Source organism: Chelonia mydas, chromosome 2, assembly GCF_015237465.2.
Source record: "Chelonia mydas isolate rCheMyd1 chromosome 2, rCheMyd1.pri.v2, whole genome shotgun sequence".
In the NCBI taxonomy this organism is placed as follows: Eukaryota; Metazoa; Chordata; order Testudines; family Cheloniidae; genus Chelonia; species Chelonia mydas.
Window position 1 is genome coordinate 240,003,113 of NC_057850.1, and position 21,640 is coordinate 240,024,752.

General features: G+C 41.7%; 1 protein-coding gene across 11 annotated transcripts in view; it reads left to right on the forward strand.

Annotated features, from left to right (window-relative positions):
• The window catches only part of DIP2C (disco interacting protein 2 homolog C), a 486,518-nt gene that overhangs the window by 294,820 nt on the left and 170,058 nt on the right, over positions 1-21,640 (forward strand). For all 11 annotated transcript variants that reach the window (XM_037891029.2, XM_043541506.1, XM_007054120.4 and 8 more), the window contains one exon: positions 3,160-3,270. In XM_037891029.2, the coding sequence (XP_037746957.1) occupies positions 3,160-3,270 (111 nt within the window). The remainder of the gene's footprint in view (positions 1-3,159; positions 3,271-21,640) is intronic.

Genomic DNA, 21,640 nt, shown 5'->3' on the forward strand with positions numbered 1-21,640 from the left:
TCATAGTTTCCAGGGAAGTTACTATTTACTCGTATGATAGCAATATGTGATGTAACAAATATAATTGTGGTGGCATGACATTTAACACGTATATACATCATACAGAGCATTCATCACTCAGCTTTGATTTAATGACACAACAACAATCACTGAAGAGAAGCTCTGTAAAGAGATTGATCTAATAGTAAATCATATTTTAAACTGTTCCAAATATCACATGCCATTTCTGCCCCATCCCTCCAGTCCCTGAAGTTGTTGGGTTTGTCTACAGCTGTATCTCCCAGGGTTTTATATATAATAGATTAGTTTTAGAAGAATAAAATCAACCTCTGCTTAAGAATACCTTCTGTCTTTCTTAAATTAGTTGCTTAAGCTTTTAAATATTTTTAAATAAAAGATTTTGAGAGAGTCAACTCAAAGTAATAAAAGAAACATCAAAGATATTTGTCAGCTATAGCTAAAGAAACAATTGCCCTCTATCTGATAGGACAAAGTAGCTACCACCACACAGGATGCATTATCAGCACTTAGCACAACAATTAAACTAAAACCAAGAAGCAATAAAGACTGAAAGGAGGAAAGAAGAGGTGAAGGAGAACAAGGAAAGGGCATGGGGACTACATGCATTCCATACATATATTTTATAATGATGTTAACAACCTGCAATATATTTCTTAAATAGCTTTTATATAAGGTTATATTCCTCAATATTGCTTTGTAAGCTAAAGTCAGTAGATGCGTTAGAAAAGGCAGTTAACAGCTGATGACATTTGAATTAAAAGCATGGCCATTCACTAATACACAGAAGAACATTTACATGTAACTTAGTACCTGTAGGGCATTGATCTCTGATCTTTGTATTTAAAATAATGCTGTTCAAAGTACATTTTTGCATATCTTGAAAAAATATTCAGTGGGCAGAGAATAGTCAGTCACTTGGAAGCAAGTCAGTCACTGGTGCTAATTTCATTCATCTTTTTTAAAATGTGCACGAAAATCTGCCAGACAGAATTAGTCGAAATAAAGTCCCTTTTCCAGTCACAGGACAAGTACAGCATGTCACAGGTCACAGATAGTTTGTGATACAGGCCTGGATTGCATGATATTTAATATTCTGTAATATTCTCCTGCTTCTCATACAAAAGTGTCAGTGTAGATGCTTTCTATCCTGTACTCTGTGTTACACTATATAGAGCGAGGCTATTTTATACAGTACCTAACATGTCCTGTTGAGTGTTTTGATATTATTTTGCCCTCTGGTTACAATGTTTAGGGGTAAATGGGGAGTAATCAATCAAGCAGACTTTACAGATTATTGTAACGGACTGGTGGAGGATAAACTCCTTTGCAGTTCTTTTCACTTTGATCTAGTCCTCTTTGCAACTGGACTAGATCAAAGCATTTTAACAGACCTGTTATTGCATGTCAGCAGGGTCCAGATGGACAATTAGTCCACAGCAGGCTAGGGCAGGTTAGATTCAGACCCCATATGGTTGTGAACTAAATGTTTGTGTAGACAAGCCCAAAGTGACTTGGACAACACTTTTGCATGGTCAGTTGCACTTCCTGCCATGCACTGCCATAGTGACATTAGTCCCTGAGTGCTCTCAGGGCCCTGTTCACCACATACCGCAGGAAAGCTGAAACCGCAGAGACAGCAGGCAGTCATCATGTGCCCAGAGAAGAAGGGGAGGAGTGGGCCTAAGTATGATTGGTGGTGTGGCTCGTGGGTCTATATACTTTTCCTTCCTGAAAAGATCCTTTAATCAAGCGGGGAGCGGAAAAACTGATCAAAATTTCTGAAATGCCATGAGATTCAAGACAAATTATTTAAAAAGTGCTTTGTTTAGTCAATTAAAAAAAAATAGATGCACATCCCGTTACACTCCTGTGCACCTAGGAGATTTTAGAGTTTAACTATGAAGCTCATAGAATCATTTATATGCAAAAGAATCTCTAGTGGAACATCTAATCCAGGCCCCCTGTGTGAGGGTAGGATTTAATTATTCCTAAGAAATTAATGATAATGGAATATATAGTCTAGTCTTAAATATTGCTTTAGAGGATCGACCGCCTCCCCTAGCAGCTTGTTCTATTCTGTGCCTGTTTATAGTTGAAGGTTTCCTAGTATTGAATTTAAGTTTTTCCTTCTCCGTCTGTAGCCCATTACTTGTTCTTTTCTTGTTAACTAAATCAATCCCTTTCTTCATTATAATCACCCATTTACATTTTTATAGATGGACCCCATTTATTTCTTTCCCTAGTACCACTAATCTGCTAGGGCGTATTGGGGAGCAGGTCCACTGATGGAAAACTTTACAATACAGGTACTGCTGTTGCATGGAGGCCAACCACTAAGAAGATTGGTCCTCATATGCACCTTATATTATCAAAGAGCAGCGTAGATGTGTTGTGAAGTTCTGTACTTTCCAGGAAGGAAGTGGAAAAGAAACTCTAGTTTCTTGGACAATGTACGTAGAAGGCTGCTGTGGTCCTACCAGTTGCATGTGAGCCAGCCTTCAAGAAAACACTTTCTCTCTTGAAAATGGCTCTGGGAAAAAGGGATGGGTGTTTGAAGCCTAAACAAAGGGTAAATGGGCCAGAAATGTTGAGACACTGCAGGTAGCATTGTGTCAGGAGAGTGATCTGTTTCCATTGTTTCCAAAAGAAAGGTTTTCAGCAAAATGACGTACTTATTCAGATCTGTACAGTGCGGTCATTTTTTATTTCCTGGTCCTCAGTAGCTACAGTACAGACTGTTTCACTTTACTTAGGATTTATTTTAACCAGTTCCAGGACAGCTTCAAGACTCAGTCCCATGGCTTCCTACTCATTCATATTCCCTTGCCCATATACACACACAGCCTCTTGAACACTATTTCTACAGGAGCCACTTGTAAGTAAAATAATCAGTCATAATTTGGAGTCATCCCCCTTTGGTGTTAGGTGTTTGTAGAATGTATGCTCCTTTGACTGCCTTGGTCCGCACCATTGACGTAACTAGGCCAGAACAGCTGACCAAATACTAGTAGTGTTTTTACCAATAGAAATCAAATGGTTTAACAGCTGAACATTCAGTTTGCTTTTTGTGTGCTCAAATCTGCATTGGCAACCATCTTCTGTAATCCAACCAGAACTGTTTGTTTTTCATTAATGCAGGGGTGGATCAGGCATTGCCACAAGAACGTCGAACTCCTGTTACCCCTTCCTCTTCCTCTCGATATCACCGTCGCAGGTCCTCAGGGTCACGGGATGAGCGCTATAGGTCAGGTAAGCAGAAATGAAGAACACAGAGGTGGAGAGAGCATCCTTCCAGTTCAATTGTTTGCAGTGGGACTCTAGTTGAACTCTTCTTCCAGCTGCCACAACTGGGAATATTCATCGTGGGCACGAAGGGAAATTCTACCATACTGATTCTGATTTGCAAACACCATAAGAGAACACTTAATTAGAAATAAAGGAGCTGGGCACGTTAACGCACCCTACTTGGAAAACATTGACAAGGAACAGGTTCTAACATGATAAATAAATTGTGAAGCTTACCAAAAAGTTACATTCTAGTTGCTAAATTAGAGGGCCAATTCTCTTCACTCACATTGGTATAAATCACAGGCAAGGGGGTTACTGGTCTGTAAGTGAGAGGAGAATGAGGTCCCGTATCTCCTCGAAGATGTAAACTGTGTATAGTACACAGCAACTGGATAAGCATTAGCTTTGCAACAGTCACTATTGCAGCAGTGCACATGAAACTCCCCTTCTGGTTCTCCCACCAGTGTCACAAGGAGAACCTGGGGATTAACCGTGTATTCCTGCCCATCCCTCCCCTCACTGGCTGTTGCAGCCAGACATCAGGGCCTGTTTGTTGCAACACCAAGAGTTCTGCAGCCAACTTCTCCCAACTTGTGCCAGCCTACTCAGCCTGGAGTTTGAAGAGCTGGGAGTGGGAAGAAGAATTGTCCCCTTTTCACTACCACCACATGGGGAAATCCACACCTCCAAACCACTGATGACCGCCAGAGGCCACAGGGCAGCCTGCCTGCCACTAACACTCTTGCTGCCAGACAGAAGAGCCTCCATGAGATGCTCTGAGGAAGTATTGTGGGTCATACGTTCCAACGTCAGAAGGACCCACTGTGATTATGTAGTCTGTCCTTCTGTGTAAGGTCATAGATCTCGGCCAGGACTTAATAGATTTGGAGGATGGGGAAGAGCAGAGTATGGAATTATTGGATAGTGTTTGAGGAGAGGGGTGCATTTTAACAGTCAGGCCCATACAGCTGACTGAGTTGGAAACTTGTAGGGAGCGCCTTGTTAAAATGTTTGCAACATATCACCATTTCGTTGCCGTAGGCGAAGTGCCTGCCAGTCCCATTTCAGGGAAAGCGAAACAATAAATATTACACAAAGAGAGTTAATTTGCATCCCAACTATTTTGATAAATGTAAGTTAAATAAACCTCAGGTCAGATGCAGTGGTTTCTGCCAACTTTCATTTAAATAATGGTTAAGTTTGCCACATGCTGCTACTTTGGCATTTGACCTGCAAGAATTTTCTATAACATTCAGCTAAGAATTGGCTGATTTGTCTGCAGATTGTTTTTTAATTCATAACAATATGGTTAAATCAGGGGTGTCCTGGCATTGGTCCTTGTGGCACTCAGTGTTATACGTTGTGACTCTCAAGAATAATTGTGTTAAGAAAATTTGTTCTTGACAATGCATTGAGCTGCCCCCGGCAATGTGTAAACTGAAGTGTTTGAATCCGTCTCATTGCTATGGGGAGGTACAATCTCCTTCTGCCGTCCCTGCAGCACCAGGATCAGCTCTGGTGGTAGCCAGGAGCGCTATGAGAAGCTGGTGGCCCTTTAGTTGTTTAGCTGGTCTGCCTGCTCTGTCACAGGGATAGAAGAAAAGATGAGAGAGTAACTGGGTACTCATCTGGTTCCCTGAGAGGCTCTGGGAGCCCCAGGAAGAACAGGATAGGAGCTTAACTGGCTTATCCTGAGCTTGAGGGAGTACCTTACAAAGGATGGCTCCCCTCTTCTTCCCACACAACTACTGAGGGCAGCCCAGGAAAGGGGAAAAGGAGATGAAGCTGAGAACCAGCAGCCAGCTATGACTCTTTGATATTCTACTCCAGCTCAAATCCAGGCTAGAGCAGACTGGGAGCTGTTTTAATTTGTGTCAGCTGGCTATCATCCCCTAACGCATCATAAAACAGCTGGGGGCAGCCAGAAATCAGGGCACTCCAGCCTCCTCCCTTACTTGTCCTCAGGTCATCCCCTGGGGCCAGGGGTGGTAGGGAAGGATATATAGGATCCAGCCAACCCCCACCCTTCCCCCCCAAGACTGGGGGATTCCCCAGCACTAGGGGTCTTGCAGGTGTTTTCCAGCTCCAGTGCATCATCTCAGTGAGGTGAAAAGAGCAGATCAGGAGAGAAAATCTGCCCCAAAATATTGACTGTGACCCTTAACCTTTTTGAAATATGTTCGGTCCTTAGGCTGAAAAGCACTGGTCTAGTTCAGTGTCCAGTCTCTTCACAGAAAATTGTGAAGAAAAAAATATGACCCCAGCCATTGATTGTTCTCTGTTCTCTCCTGCATAAGGGCAAAGATAATACAAATACTTTTGCTATTCACTTTCCTATGCATTCTATAGGAGGCCAGTTTTCTCTTTCTGTATTTTGGCCCATCTTGTTATCTGGAGGTGAGTTCTGATCATTTCCACTATTATAAGGCTTCCGCATTGTGATGTTGGCATTGGTGGGAGGAATGGATGTGTACTGCACAGCTAAAACTTTGCTCCCTATTAATGAAATAGTCTGGTTCAGGAAAGTCAGGATCATAGAATCATAGAATATCAGGGTTGGAAGGGACCTCAGAGGGGTCATCTAGTCCAACCCCCTGCTCAAAGCAGGATCAATCCCCAACTAAATCATCCCAGCCAGGGCTTTGTCGAGCCTGACCTTAAAAACCTCTAAGGAAGGAGGTTCCACCACCTCCCTAGATAACGCATTCCAGTGCTTCACAACCCTCCTCATGAAAAAGTTTTTCCTAATATCCAACCTAAACCTCCCGCACTGCAACTTGAGACCATTACTCCTTGTCCTGTCATCTGCTACCACAGAGAACAGTCTAGATCCATCCTCTTTGGAACCTCCTTTCAGGTAGTTGAAAGCAGCTATCAAATCCCTCCTCATTCTTCTCTTCCGCAGACTAAACAATCCAGTTCCCTCAGCCTCTCCTCATAAGTCATGTGTTCCAGTCCCGTAATCATTTTTGTTGCCCTCCACTGGACGCTTTCCAATTTTTCCACATCCTTCTTATAGTGTGGGGCCAAAACTGGACACAGTACTCCAAATGAGGCCTCACCAATGTCGAATAGAGAGGAACGATCGCGTCCCTCAATCTGCTGGCAATGCCCCTACTTATACAGTCCAAAATGCCACTGGCTTTCTTGGGAACAAGGGCACACTGTTAACTCATAGAATCATAGAATATCAGGGTTGGAAGGGACCTCAGGAGGTCATCTAGTCCAACCCCCTGCTCAAAGCAGGACCAATCCCCAATTAAATCATCCCAGCCAGGGCTTTGTCAAGCCTGACCTTAAAAATTTCTAAGGAAGGAGATTCTACCACCTCCCTAGGTAACACATTCCAGTGTTTCACCACCCTCTTAGTGAAAAAGTTTTTCCTAATATCCAACCTAAACCTCCCCCACTGCAACTTGAGACCATTACTCCTTGTCCTGTCCTCTTCTACCACTGAGAATAGTCTAGAACCATCTCTCAGGTAGTTGAAAGTAGCTATCAAATCCCCCCTCATTCTTCTCTTCTGCAGACTAAACAATCCAAGTTCCCTCAGCCTCTCCTCATAAGTCATGTGTTCCAGACCCCTAATCATTTTTGTTGCCCTTCGCTGGACTCTCTCCAATTTATCCACATCCTTCTTGTAGTGTGGGGCCCAAAACTGGACACAGTACTCCAGATGAGGCCTCACCAATGTCAAACAGAGGGGAACGATCACGTCCCTTGATCTGCGCGCTATGCCCCTACTTATACATTGGCTTCTTGGCAACAAGGGCACACTGCTGACTCATATCCAGCTTCTCGTCCACTGTCACCCCTAGGTCCTTTTCCGCAGAACTGCTGCCTAGCCATTCGGTCCCTAGTCTAGCAGTGCATTGGGTTCTTCCGTCCTAAGTGCGGGACTCTGCACTTATCCTTATTGAACCTCATCAGATTTCTTTTGGCCCAATCCTCCAATTTGTCTAGGTCCCTCTGTATCCTATCCCTATCCTCCAACATATCTACCACTCCTCCCAGTTTAGGGACTAAGGTGAGGCTGACTGGCCTGTACTTCCCCGGATCCTCCTCCTTCTCTTTTTTTAAAGATGGGCACTACATTAGCCCTTTTTCAGTTGTCCAGGACCTCCCCCGATCACCATGGAGTTTTCCAAGATAATGGCCAATGGCTCTGCAATCACATCCGCCAACTCCTTTAGCACTCTCGGATGCAGCGCATCCGGCCCCATGGACTTGTGCTCGTCCAGCTTTTCTAAATAGTCCCGAACCACTTCTTTCTCCACAGTGGGCTGGTCACCTCCTCCCCATGCTGTGCTGCCCAGTGCAGCAGTCTGGGAGCTGACCTTGTTCATGAAGACAGAAGCAAAAAAAGCATTGAGTACATGAGTTTTTTCCACATCCTCTGTCACTAGGTTACCTCCCTCATTCAGTAAGGGCCCACACTTTTCTTGACTTTCTTCTTGTTGCTAACATACCTGAAGAAACCCTTCTTGTTACTCTTAACATCTCTTGCTAGCTGCAACTCCAGGTGTGATTTGGCCTTCCTGATTTCACTCCTTCATGCCTGAGCAATATTTTTAAACTCCTCCCTGGTCATTTGTCCAATCTTCCACTTCTTGTAAGTTTCTTTTTTTGTGTTTAAGATCAGCAAGGATTTCACTGTTAAGCCAAGCTGGTCACCTGCCATATTTACTATTCTTTCTACACGTTGGAATGGTTTGTTCCTGTCACCTCAATAAGGATTCTAAAATACAGCCAGGTCTCCTGGACTCTTTTCCCCCTCATGTTATTCTCCTGCCCATCAGTTCCCTGAGGGAGTCAAAGTCTGCTTTTCAGAAGTCTAGGGTCCGTATTCTGCTGCTCTCCTTCCTTGTGTCAGGATCCTGAACTTGACCATTTCATGGTCACTGCCTCCCAGGTGCCCATCCACTTTTGCTTCCCCTACTAATTCTTCCCGGTTTGTGAGCAGCAGGTCAAGAAGAGCTCTGCCCCTAGTTGGTTCCTCCAGCACTCGCACCAGAAAATTGTCCCCTACGCTTTCAAAAAACTTCCTGGATTGTCTGTGCACCACTGTATTTCTCTGCCAGCAGATATCAGGGTGATTGAAGTCTCTCATGAGAACCAGGGCCTGTGATCTAGTAACTTCTGTTAGTTGCCGGAAGAAAGCCACATCCACCTCATCCCCCTGGTCTATAGCAGACTCCCACCACGACATCACCCTTGTTGTTCACACTTCTAAACTTAATCCAGAGACTCTCAGGTTTTTCTGCAGTTTCATACCGGAGCACTGAGCAGTCATACTGCTCTCTTACATACAATGCAACTCCTTCACCTTTTCTGCCCTGCCTGTCCTTCCTGAACAGTTTATATCCATCCATGACAGTACTCCAGCCTTGTGAGTTATCCCACCAAATCTCTGTTGTTCCAGCCACATCATAATTCCTTGACTGTGCCAGGACTTCCAGTTCTCCCTGCTTGTTTCCCAAGCTTCTTGCATTTTTGAAGACTTTTGCATTGGTACTATTTGATGTTCCTACCGTAGAATCAATTGCTCTTCTTTCAGTTTGGAATCGGTTAGGTTAAAAGCACATTTCAGTCTCAGATGGTTTAATAAATAATGGTACCCCTTTCATCAGTTTTTTTTTTTACTATAGATAACAAAATTATAAGCAGAACTCCCATGTGTGATTCACATTTCCTTGTCTTCAGATTTTCTTAAGTTAAAAGCTTTTGTTTGATTTATTGAGATGCTTAATACATCAGCATCTCAGCTCTGATGGTATTGTGATTATTAAATCTAGTTGGTACCCAGCTTCCATTGCTGGTTATCATATTTGGCACATCTTCCTGGACCAGGACTTGAACAAAATAACAGTGCAGTCTTTATCCAATAAGTAATTCACTTCCAGGAAAACATTTCCCTTCCTCAGTTTTTTCACAAGTTATTCCAATTAGCATCTGAATACAAGTTCTCTACCCCGACTTATGATCAAAGTTCTGGTCTGCCTTAAATTGGAGGCCTAACATCCTGAGAATCATCCAACATCCTTCCTTGTCTTTGCCTTCCATGTACATTTAAGTGTCAGCCATATTGTTAAATTAGCTCTTTGCAGACTCAACATCCTCTCTCTCTTCTATTGCCAACCTTACTATGCTCTATTCCCTTAGTAAACACTGTACCTTGACATTTTATATCCCTACTGATTTTCTCACTTCAATCATATTGCTTTTATCTCATATAAATTCTTATAAAAGAATTTTTGCACTGCCATAATTGTGAAGATCTTTTTGAAAGATTCTCAGGTTCTGGATAAAAATTGGTTCCTCACTGGCACACAGGGGCAAGCTCATGGCTGCTTATCATTTTTCTAAAGATTGCCAGTAAATTTTGGGTTGCAAAGATAGTTTGGTGTTAGACTAGCCACATTTCAGGCTACTCTTCAAAGTAGAGATAGGTCCATTCCCATCCTTTAGGCTTGAAGGAGTTTCAGAACCTGAACACAGATTCAAGTTTCCTCATTGGCCTGTTTGCCTCCAGTGGGCCATCCTGAAACTCTTAAACTGAACAGCCCTGAACTTCAGCATTCCAATTTTATAGCTCTTCAGATTCTTCAGAAGTCTCAAGAAATATTTAAATAGGTGACTAAATTAATGCAGTATCATGCTACATTATCCATTTTTAAAATACAAATTACCCCAGGTAGCCGTTTAGGAAGTGTAGCTAATGTTCATGGACAATAATTAATTCATAGAAAACTTTGATTTATTCCTCCCAAGGGTAAACATTCTCTTGTTATTTACTGAACCAGGAAAAGTGTTCAGAAAGTTCTGCCAAATACGGACCTTTGCAACAGTTTTCCCTCACGTAATTTTAGCAGCTGCTATTTCAGTCAGCTGAGATATAGATTATTTTTTTATACCATTTGAAAATTGGATTTCAAAGCTGATTTCAGAAGGTACGAATCCATGGTACTGCTGTATCATTTCAAAATAGTATCCACTACAATAGTTAGAAATCAGGAAGGGTAAAAAGTAGGGCTGTCAAGCGATAAAAAAAATTTATCTTGATTAGTCGTGCAATTAATCGCACTGTTAAACAATAATAGAATGCCATTTATTTAAATATTTGTGAATGTTTTCTACATTTTCAAATATAATTATTTCAGTTACAACACAGAATACAAAGTGTGCAGTGCTCACTTTATATTTATTTTTATTACAAATATTTGCACTGTAAAAACAAAAGAAATAATAGTATTTTTCAATTCACCTAATACAAGTACTATATTGCAATCTCTTTATGATAAAAGTTGAACTTACAAATGTAGAATTATGTACAAAAAAACCTGCATTCAAAAATAAAACAATGTAAAACTTTAGAGCCTACAAGTCTACTCAGTCCTATTTCTTGTTCAGCCAATCACTCAGACAAACAAGTTTGTTTACATTTTCAGGAGATAATGCTGCCTACTTCTTGTTCACAATGTTACCTGAAAGTGAGAACAGGAGTTCGCATGGCACTGTTGCAGCCAGCATTGCAAGCTATTTACATGCCAGAAGTGCTAAAGATTCACATGTCCCTTCATGCTTCATCCACCATTCCAGAGGACATGGGTCCATGCTGAAGACAGATTCTGCTCAATAACAATCCAAAGCAGAGCTGACCAACACATGTTCATTTTCATCACCTGAGTCAGATGTCACCAGCAGATGGTTGATTTTTTTTTTTTTTTTTTGTGGTGGTTCGGGTTTTGTATTTTCTGCATCGGAGAGTTGCTCTTTTAAGACTTTGGAAAACATTCTCCACACCTCATCCCTCTCAGATTTTGGAAGGCACTTCAGATTCTTAAACCTTGGGTCGAGTGCTGGAGCTATCTTTAGAAATCTCAGATTAGTACCTCCTTTGCCTTTTGTCAAATCTGCAGCGAAAGTGTTATTAAAATGAACAGCATGCTGAGTCATCATCCGAGACTGCTATAACATGACATATCTGGCAGAACGCGGGTAAAACAGAGCCGGAGACATACAATTCGCCCCCAGGGAGTTCAATAACAAATTTAATTAATGCATTATTTTTTCGAGTGTCATCAGCATGGAAGCATGTCCTCTGGAATTGTGGCCGAAGCATGAAGGGGCATATGAATGTTTAGCGTATCTGGCACGTAAATACCTTGCAATGCCAGCTACAAAAGTCCCATGCGAATGCCTGTTCTCACTTTCTGGTGACATTGTAAATAAGAAGCAAGCAGCAGTATCTCCCGTAAATGTAAACAAACTTGTTTGTCTTAGCAATTGGTTGAACAAGAAGTAGGACTGAGTGGCATTGTAGGCTCTAAAGTTTTGCATTGTTTTGGTTTTTAGTGAAGTTACGTAACAAAAAAAAAATCTTCATTTGCAAGTTTCACTTTCACCACACAGAGATTGTACTTGTATGAGGTGAACTGAAAAATACTATTTCTTTTGTTTATCATTTTTACATTGCAAATATTTGTAATAAATAATAATAATGTAAAGTAAGCAGTGTACACTTTGTATTCTGTATTGTAATTGAAATCAATATATTTGAAAATGTAGAAGAACATCCAAAAATATTTAATAACTTTCAATTGGTATTCTATTGTTTAACAGTGCGATTAAAACTGCGATGAATCGCGATTAATTCTTGAAATCACGATTAATTTTTTTGAGTTAATCACGTGAGTTAACTGCGATTAATCAACAACCATAGTAAAAAGCAAGAAAGTAATCAGAACTGAATGATTTTTCTCTTCTGATCATGCAGTCTCGGAGAGCTGGAAACAAATGTGTTAAGCCAGTAAAAGGCTGGGATTGACATTGGGATGCTGGCTCTTCAAAGAATGCTTCTGTGACCCTGTGTACACTAGGGAAAAATTTCGTTTGGTTTTTTTTAAGTTTCCTACTGCAGTGAAACATTAGTTAAGTTCTACCTGTGTTAACAACATTGCAAACTCCATGGTAAATGGGTTGCAGGTCACCATCATCATTTAAAGTACCATTTTGATTGGACCTACACATTTAACACTTCTTAGAGCAAGTCTAATTGTCATGAGTCTTAAAACGATGGCAGCAGACTCTGACCTATATACACTGAAGTTGAAGCAGTGTTTCAAATGATTTCCCATCATTTTTAAGGGTACATCTACACTTCAAGCTAGGGGTATGAGTCCCATCTTTAGGAGCTAGTGTGCTATAATAGAGTGTAGTGTGGCAGCACACGCAGCAGGAGGGGTTAGCCACCTCAAGTATATGCCCATCCAAGTCCATAGGTACATGTCTCCTGTGTAGGGAAGGCCTGTGTTCTACTGCCATAACATATCAGAGAATAACAACATAAGCTGTTGTGGCAATCCAGCACAAAATACCTATAGGTCAGCTAGTCAGATCTCCTTTATCAGAGGACTTTTACTTGGCCATAGAAAAAACTAATAAATCAAAACATACCAAATATTCCCCCCCAGCTCAGGGTTTCTCACCCAGATACGAAGCCAAGCGTTAAGAGAACAACTTAAAGAAATATTTAAGCAGGTGACTAAATTAACGCAGCATCATGCTACGTTATCCATTTTTAAAATACAAATTCTTGGAGGGAGTCTCTTTTCTAGGAAGCTGCTTTTATGGCCCCTCCATGGAGGATGTGTTAGCCTGAGTTGCTGTTAACTCCTCATTTGCCAAGAACTGGGTGGAGTCTCTGCAGTCTGTCACAGTCAGCAAAACAATTAAGTACCAACTTCAGCTGTGAACAGGGATCTTGTACGAGATTACACAGCCACATACATTGCTACATTATCATGGATTAGTTTTAAAATTGCCCCACATTTGTGCACAAGATCTAAGCTGTCCTCTAAAAATAAACTAAGTCTTTTGGCCTGTGTGGCTGCAAAGAACCTGCAAAAACTGACGGGTGCATGCTGTGATGTCTGCAGACAACATTAGCTCAGAGAAGTGCGAGTTGCTCCCATTCACCTCAATTGGATGATCACATTGAAGACTGACAGTTTAAACATCAGTTTTCACGATCTCAAAAATTAAGCAAGTATCTTTAGCTTGCTTTCTTTAGCTTGCGATCTTTAGCCCTGCTGACAGGGCTGAGGGGGCAGCTAGCTTCTGTCAAGGGCTGCTAGGTGGGGAGCAGGAACGCAAATTGCCCAACACCCTTAATTGCTGCCCTAAAGAGAGAGAGAAAAAGAGGCTACATCCCTGTGCCAGAGCAGACCTGCAAAGGCTCCCATGTTGACGTGAGACTCCTGTTTATGGCTACCGGCTACACCGCTTCTGACCCAAATTGCAGAGCTGTGGAATAGTAACCAAGGTGTTCTAGGGCTCCTCACTCAGTTAGAGCTTGTGCTAGGTGTGGTCTGTACGGTTACAGTCTTCTAGGACTCTAATCAGAGAGGCCCCACTAAAAGTGTTGTCCCACAATCCACCCATGGCTAGAGGGTAGAAACGTCCTGAATTTTCACTGCATATTTGATTTGCAATTTAATTTTTTTTAACTAAAACATTCCTCGAAAAATTTAAACTGAAAATCTTCAAGGAAAGCTTTAGGTTTTTTGACCAGCCTCTACCCAGGGCCACAGAGCTACGTGTACAGTGGTGGTAGTGAGTAGTGTACTGTAGAGGGTTGCTTTAGCCAGAACTCTGGAGCCCACAGACTGGTTATGAACCAGAATAAATAAAAATAATGATTGTTTTAAAAATCAAACAGTTTTTTTTTAAATTGGACTTGATTTTTTTTTAAATTATTTTTAAACAGAGATGTGGGTCTCGAGCGCAAGTCCCCTGCACCACTGCAGGAGGAGTGCTCAGCTCCAGTGGGATCTGCGCCATGAGAAAGACACTCTAAGGCAGTGAGCCGCAGGTTGCCCACCATTGCTCTAAGGAGATACAAGCTGCTTGCGCAGACTGCAAGGTAGCTTCTCCAGACAACTCAGGTTGGATTTGCCTCCATCCTAGTGAAATCCTTGTGTGTTAGATTCTAATGTTGTTCACACTGAAGAATACTTAGATTAGATTTACTGTCACTGCCCTGCTTAATGGCAGAGAGAGCACAAAGCTATTGGACTGGAAACCTTATCAGCACAATGATCTTTTTGTGAAATAATTTATCAAACGTGTGTTTGTTTATGTGATCACCCACTGATATTTGTCCTGATTATGGGAGGATAGTAAATAACGTGTTTCCCCCACTCACAATAGCCAAATCTACAAAATCAAGATGTTCTAGGAAGTTGTCTGCAATTGTTTTGGGGAGAGGAAAAGGGTTGTCATTTATGTAAATGAACTAATATATATATTAATCAAATGTAGAAATTAAGGCATTGAGAGTCAAGTGCCTAACATCTCTGCATTTCCCAGAGAGAGGCTGCATATGGCCTTGACAGCTCTTCCAGTACCAAAATTTGGATCCAAAAAAACAGAACTGCTGCTCATGTCTTCCTGCAAGCCATTCTCCCCGGCTGATAAAACTTCTGCTTTCCCCTTGTAATTTACTCAATGCAGCTACTCCATATCAGTACAAAAATCTTTAACACAATCAAAATGTAAAGTTTGGGGACAGTATAAAGTAAACGCAACTGAGAATACAGTGCTGATTTGGTGGAGCCAGGGGGCAGTGAGTGGGAGAGAGGAGGAGGAGTGGGGCACTGCTGCATAATTCTGTGGTTCTTGCCATGAATGGAACATGGGGTCTTGCATGGATCCTTAATTACCACTTTGTACCCCACTGGACCTTTAAGAGGTACTGAAGCTCAGCATTTATTATGAATATTCTGCATTTTACTGCCCACACAAGATGCTGGCTTGTTAGCCCTGAAGACTTTGGGCAGGTCTACTCTACAGGGCTAAGTCAACCTAAGTTACTTCACGTAGCTTGATTCAATGTACCTTAGGTCGACTTATTGTGGTGTCTGCACCATGCTGGATTGACGGGAGAAACTCTCCCGTCGACTTACCTTGTGCTTCTTGTTCTGATGGAGCACCGGAGTTGACGAGAAAGCAATTGGTGATTGATTTAGTGGCTCCTCACTAGACCTGCTAAATCAACCCCCGGTGGATCGATCACTGTGTGTCGATTCCCTGGTAAGTGGAGACAATCCCTGTGTTTTCCACAGTCCAGAAATAGCATGGACAATACCAGTGTAAGCGCCTCCCTGCTGCCTTTCCATGACCGAGAGATACAACTACTTGAGAGAACAGCTCAGTTTCAAGGCTCATTAAGTAACTAGCCTCTTTTTGAGACTCAAGAAGTAATTCAATTAGTGACCGCTATGGACATGGTGGTTTTCATGACTGTCACATGCCCACTGGGAGCTGGACAGACCAACTCATTTGGCAAAGGTAGGACAACTCCTTAATAAGTGATGACTGAAGCAAATGATACAATGGTTTGTTAGCTGGTCCATTTCAGGAATTCACTTTTTTTTCCCCCTTCTTGAAATGGGGATATCAGGATGCTCAGTCATTTGAGTAAATCCAGTTCCCTGCACATTCTTATAAGGAAGGTACCACACCTGGAATACATTTAAAAGAGGGGTTGGCTGGCTAGCTGAGACATTTTTGCTTCAGGATCTGTTTTTACTTACAGTGCTCATTGATTTGGAGTTGAGCAGAATTTGTAGTAAAACTTAAAGAAGAAAATGGAAGATTGTCTGTGTTGTTTGTTTGCTTTCACTTTTTAAAGAAGAAAACTTTCAGTGAGTAATTTTTGGAGATATTGCCAAGATGAAAGTCTCCTAACTACAGGTCTAGGCTAGCTCAGATTCATCAGCTACCTTTCTTATTCTAAACGGTGTTCAATAAGAAAAAGACAGAACTGTTCTTCATGTCAGGTGTTAGGACATTCTGCTTGAAAACAAATAAACTCTATGTGAGTTATGAAGCATCTGAAAGAAGGTCAACCATTGAAATGCATCCTCTGAAGAGATCGTCACAACTGGAGAAGATGTCAGAGCTGGATAGCCTTTGGAAGATTTACTTATTTATAAAGGAAATTCAGGATCTCAGTCTGGCACTTATAGAGTTTGAAATTAATTAATTAAAACACAAAAAGGGGTTAGTCTATGGGAAGACCAGAGTATATGTACATTGCATAACAAGGAATATGAACCCTGACTGGAATGTATGGATTTCGAGAACTGTTTCCGCTGGTGCACCTTTAATAAGTGTTATCCCAGAGAATGAGGGAAATAAAGTTAGATGATAGACTTACTGTGTAGCTGGCCCAAGGGTGTCTTAATGTCTATTAAAATGGTTCACTGTAGAACAAATAATGAAAGAATTCATCTGCTAACCCTTCAGGTCAGTGGTAATTCATTATCAAAATAGAGCCATCACTGAACTGGGAAACAAGGGTCACGTGTCCATGCTGATTCTTTAAATTGCTAGCATTCTGATACCATTTACTGTGAGATTTTTTTAACCCACTTGTGGTTAAGAGGGAGATTGCTCATTTCTTTGATGATCTTCTTGGCGTATGTTCCCAGACCTCTTGTTCAGTGTGCTCTCTCTTGCGGGAAATAGTAAGGAAAGGGATGCAGTGTTATCACTATGTAGATGACAACCATCTCTTCATTTTTTCATTTGATCCAGCTGGTACAGTATCAGACTTACCAGAACCTGGCTGATATGGTGACTTGGATGTGAGCAAAGTGGAAGTATTTCAATCTAGACAAAACAGAGGTTGGGGGGAAAGACGTGGAGGAATATGATAACTGCCTCAGTTAATGAGGGGCCTTTGCCCATTCTTTGTCTGAGAGCTTTTCAATTTTGGGTTGCTTTCTAACCCTGGACAACTCTTTGAATCCCAGCTGACACCCTTTTTTTCAGTCCACATCAAAAAAGGCAGTTGCAATCACTTTTTTTCCTAGCTAGACCTTGATAATTACCCACCCCTTTTATAAATGCATTCAGATTATTGCAATACAGTCTGTGAGGCTAGTCTTGTAGGTATCTGAGAACTCCACATATGGTGCAGAATGTGGTAGATAAGTTCATGGAGGATAGGTCTATCAATGGCTATTAGCCAGGGTGGGCAGAGATGGTGTCCCTAGCCTCTGTTTGCCAGAAGCTGGTGTAACACCAACAAACCTCGGTTGTCGGCGGCCGGGATCGAACCTGGGATGTCTCTAGCTAAATGAATGAGCCTCTACTGCATTAGCTAAAAGCCAACTGCCTGTTAGCTAAGGCTGTAGAGCAGACTCATAATCTCTCTCTAAGTGGTCTCAGTGCCACTAGATGGGACAAAACACCACACCCAGGAGGTGTGTGGGTTACACTGGGAATGAGCGACAGGGGATGGATCACTTGATGATTACCTGTTCTGTCTGCATCTGGGGCACTTGGTATGGGGCACTGTCAGAAGACAGGAAAGTGGTCTAGATGGACCTTTTCCTGACCCAGTATGGCCGCTCTTATGTTGTCTGCTCAGCTGGCAGAGACCATGCAACAACAGTTGCCTGTTGGTCTCTAAGTGCAACTCAAGATGTTCACATTAATATATAAACACCTATGTGGCTGAGACAGTCCCATCGCAACAATTGAGGTCACCTTGTATGAATAAGCCTTTCTCTGCGTGTCTGCAGTGTCCTCTGTGAAAGAGTCTGCCTGCAGGACATCTGTAAATTTAATCTCACCTCACTCCCCAGCAATGGGCTTAGGATGTAAGGTGTTGTTAGTAATTTGATTTTGGAAGGGACCACAGCTGAAACTTTGGATACTGGGAAGGGAATGAATTTCTTCTCTTCCTCCTTTTGGGTAGAGGCAGAAGTTTCTAAATTTGGAGGAGGTGTGGGGGGTTAAATTTCTTGTCCCTCACCTCAGGAGTCCTTGATAGCAACCAGCTGCTTGAAAATCCACTGACTTTGAGGAGCCAAGACAGGTAAGCACATTAGTTCAACGCTTCTGCTAAACAAGCTAGACAAGGTGGGCGAGATATTTGTTACTGGAAGTCAGTCCAATAGAAGATATTACCTCACTCACCTTGTCTCTCTCATATCCTGGGACACACGGCTACAACAACAGTGCAAATGAAAAAGTTTATGTTGGCAGCTGAACCTTACAGCCACTGAGATGATCTGAGTCATTCACAGCTCTGGAGCTAGTGTTTCAAGCAGTTGGGACTGCATGTTTTAAGTTTGGTTCACATTCTGGGAGCAATGGAGGCTAGAAGTTGAGGCCTTGTCTGCACACTATAAAGCTGCACCACTTTTACTAAAGCTGTTATTTCTTTGCCTATTTAGTTAAACTGGTGCGAAGGCTTTTATTTTAGTTTAAACCAGACTTATTTCTATAGCTGGTCAGAAAATGTTTTATTTTCTGCAGAAAGTTTTGACTACCCAAAACCAAATTCTGGGTCTGTCAGAGTTTTCAGGATAAAACTGGCTTTTTTTCCCTACTGAAAAACCAAACACAACTTTGTTTATTTGCTTTCGGCCAGAAGCCAACAAGTTTTCAGCTGATTTTTTCCCCCCATTTTCAGGTTTTGGTTTTCCAGTTAAAAAAAAAATCAAAATTTTGAGGAAAGCAGAGACTTTCATGAATAGTAGCCTTGCATTTCAGAAAGCTCTAACAGTATTGGAGTTCACTATTCAATTTTTGCACCCCGTAGTTACACGTTACCTCTTTGTGTTGCAGCGTGTCCTCAAGACACTCCAGCTGCAGTCACAAGTACTACTCCAAAAAGTCTAATCCCACTTTTGCCATTTGCCTTTTCAGCTTTTACCTTTGCTCCACTTGCAGGTTCCTATTCTAGGTATTAACAAGAGTTCCACCGCTGCCATGGAAAGCATGGCACGATAACTGTATGCTTCTACCATTCAGATTACAGAGAATGTAAAAACACAGGGCTCCCAGCGCTTCTCCTTTTGAACAGAAGGATGCAGACAAATATGCACCCTGGACTCAACTACCAGCTGTTATGTGACAGTACAACTTACAACCTTTCGTAAACCACATATAATTAAGTCCATGCACTAGTCAAATTTATTTGCCCATCCCTATGAAGCCACCCCTCCTTATCTGGCAAGCCATAAAATAAAATTCAATAAAATTTTCAAAAGTACAGAAGTCCTCTTTTCAAAAGTGATTTAGGAGCCTAAGTCTCATTGCGAGTCAACGGGACTTAGGTTCTTAAGTGTCTTGGAAATCTGTGCCTTCAGAGGCTAAGAGGCTCCTAAATTGCTTTTTAGAAAAGTTTACCCTAGAGCAATAAGGAATATCTCAAGACTTTCATTTGTAGCCTCGAGGACCCTCAGCTAAATGAATGGCTTATTAGAATTGGATGATCTTACATTAGAGAGGGAGCTGATTGTGTTACTGTTAGATGCCACATTCCAGGATAACTAGCACCCCTTAGTGTAGCTGAGAAGCAATGGGACTCAGAACAGCTTCTGCCACAACTCTGTCTACTTTTATGTCGAGAGCAATTATCAAAACAGTCAGACACTGCCTGCCTCATAGCATGCCGCCTCATCACCCACAACAACATAGCACCAATATAGAGATTCACTTAGCTTCAGCTCATCAAAAATGCAGGTGCTGAGGCCATTTTCTGTTTACCAATGAGTGCCCTGTGTGGGATGAGCATAGCAATGTCTGAGATCACCAGTCACCTAGCTACTTGACAGCAACCCTTGAGGTGCTGTCAGCCCGAGACTGATCAGACCACATTATCCGCTTTACCACCCGTCACTGCCAATTAGCACATCTTGATCCTGCTTCTAATAAACACTGGTGCCATATTATCTCTACTCAGAGTACTTATGTGCAACACTTTTGGAAATTCCCACTCAGCATATCCTTGGTTTCACTGGAAAACTATGGCAAAGGTCCAGTTAAAGTCACAGGAGACTTTCAGCTACCAGTCAAATTTAAAGCAGTGACTGCCAACATATTGTTTGCCCTTTATAATGACCTTCCATAGTACTGCCATTCTTAGGACTGACTTGTCTACAGTTCTCATGTTTTAGCCAAAAATTAGTCCTGCTGATATTTACCTCCCTAATCCCGTCTCCCAAGAAATGAGGCCTCACCCATGTTCAATTGCTCATGTCAAGCCAGGGCTACACAACTATCCTCTAGGACCTAGGTTGCTTTGTGATACACTACTAGCATCAGCTGCATCACTGTTCTTAGCTACAGCTGAACACGGTTCCACTAGATGTACAACTTACTTATGCAAACATAACTCTCTTTATCTTGTTCCCCAAACCACCTCTGTTTGTCTGTTCATCCAACTGTTGTGTGCATCGTGTTCATAATCCTAGACTGTGAGATCTGTGGGGAAGTGGCAGTCGCTGTTTTACTCATTGCAAAGTGTCCTACACACACGGGCTCTGATCTGTGATGGGTCCTCCAGGTGCCATGGCAATATAAATAATATATAAATGACCTCTAATAAGGAATCCTCTAGCATTCTGAACTCATTACTGCAGAGCTTCAAGCATTTGACATTATCAATGTAATTCAAACTGTGTTTTGTCTTTTCAAATCTGGTAATGGGGAAAAAATAAGTGAATACAATTTGGGATTGAAATGAGGCAAAATGGGGGGTTGGGAAGGCCTGAGTGGATATAGAGATGTCTCTCAGAGATGTGGGTTGATGTGAAGTGAGGTTGAGAGATGAGAATGGGAAAATGAAGGTAAAATCTGGAAGTTGATGGAAGGAGGTAAACAATAAGGCCTAAATTTTCAGTGTCTAGTGATTTGGTGTACCCAACCAGTTTGGTTTGCAAAAAATACTGAGCATCTGCCCTCTGAAAGCCAGACCCTTTCAAGATGTCTGAAATTGGGGCACTCAAAAATACTGGTTACCTTTTGAAAATGTAAGGTTAAAATCTAGAAAAAGAAAGAGGAAGGAGAAAAGGAGTTAGAGAAAAGCAGTTAACGCAAGAAGTATGTGAGGTAATATTTTTATTAGACCCAACTTCTGTTGGTGAAAGAGACAACCTTTCAAAATAAGAAATAAAACATAATAGAAAGAAAGAAACTGGAATGAATAGAAAAATTAGAGGAGGAAGCTCAAATGAGGCATTAGTTACAGTTTAAAAATTGTAAATAGAAAATAGAATGCTAAAAAGTTACAATAAAGTGCTCATGTGTCTAAATCCACACCCACACCCACACCATGATTGTGCGAAAGGTTTCACTGCCTCTTCTGGCAATGGGAAAGGGGCCTAGTGGGCGGTGTTAGTTCCATTCTTGTGTAAGAACGTTTAAAATGATTTGAACAAGAGAGGACAAGGATTGTTAATAAAATTTGCAGTTGACACTAAATTAGAAGCATTTGCAAAATATGAGCAAGAACAGAGAAATAAAAATT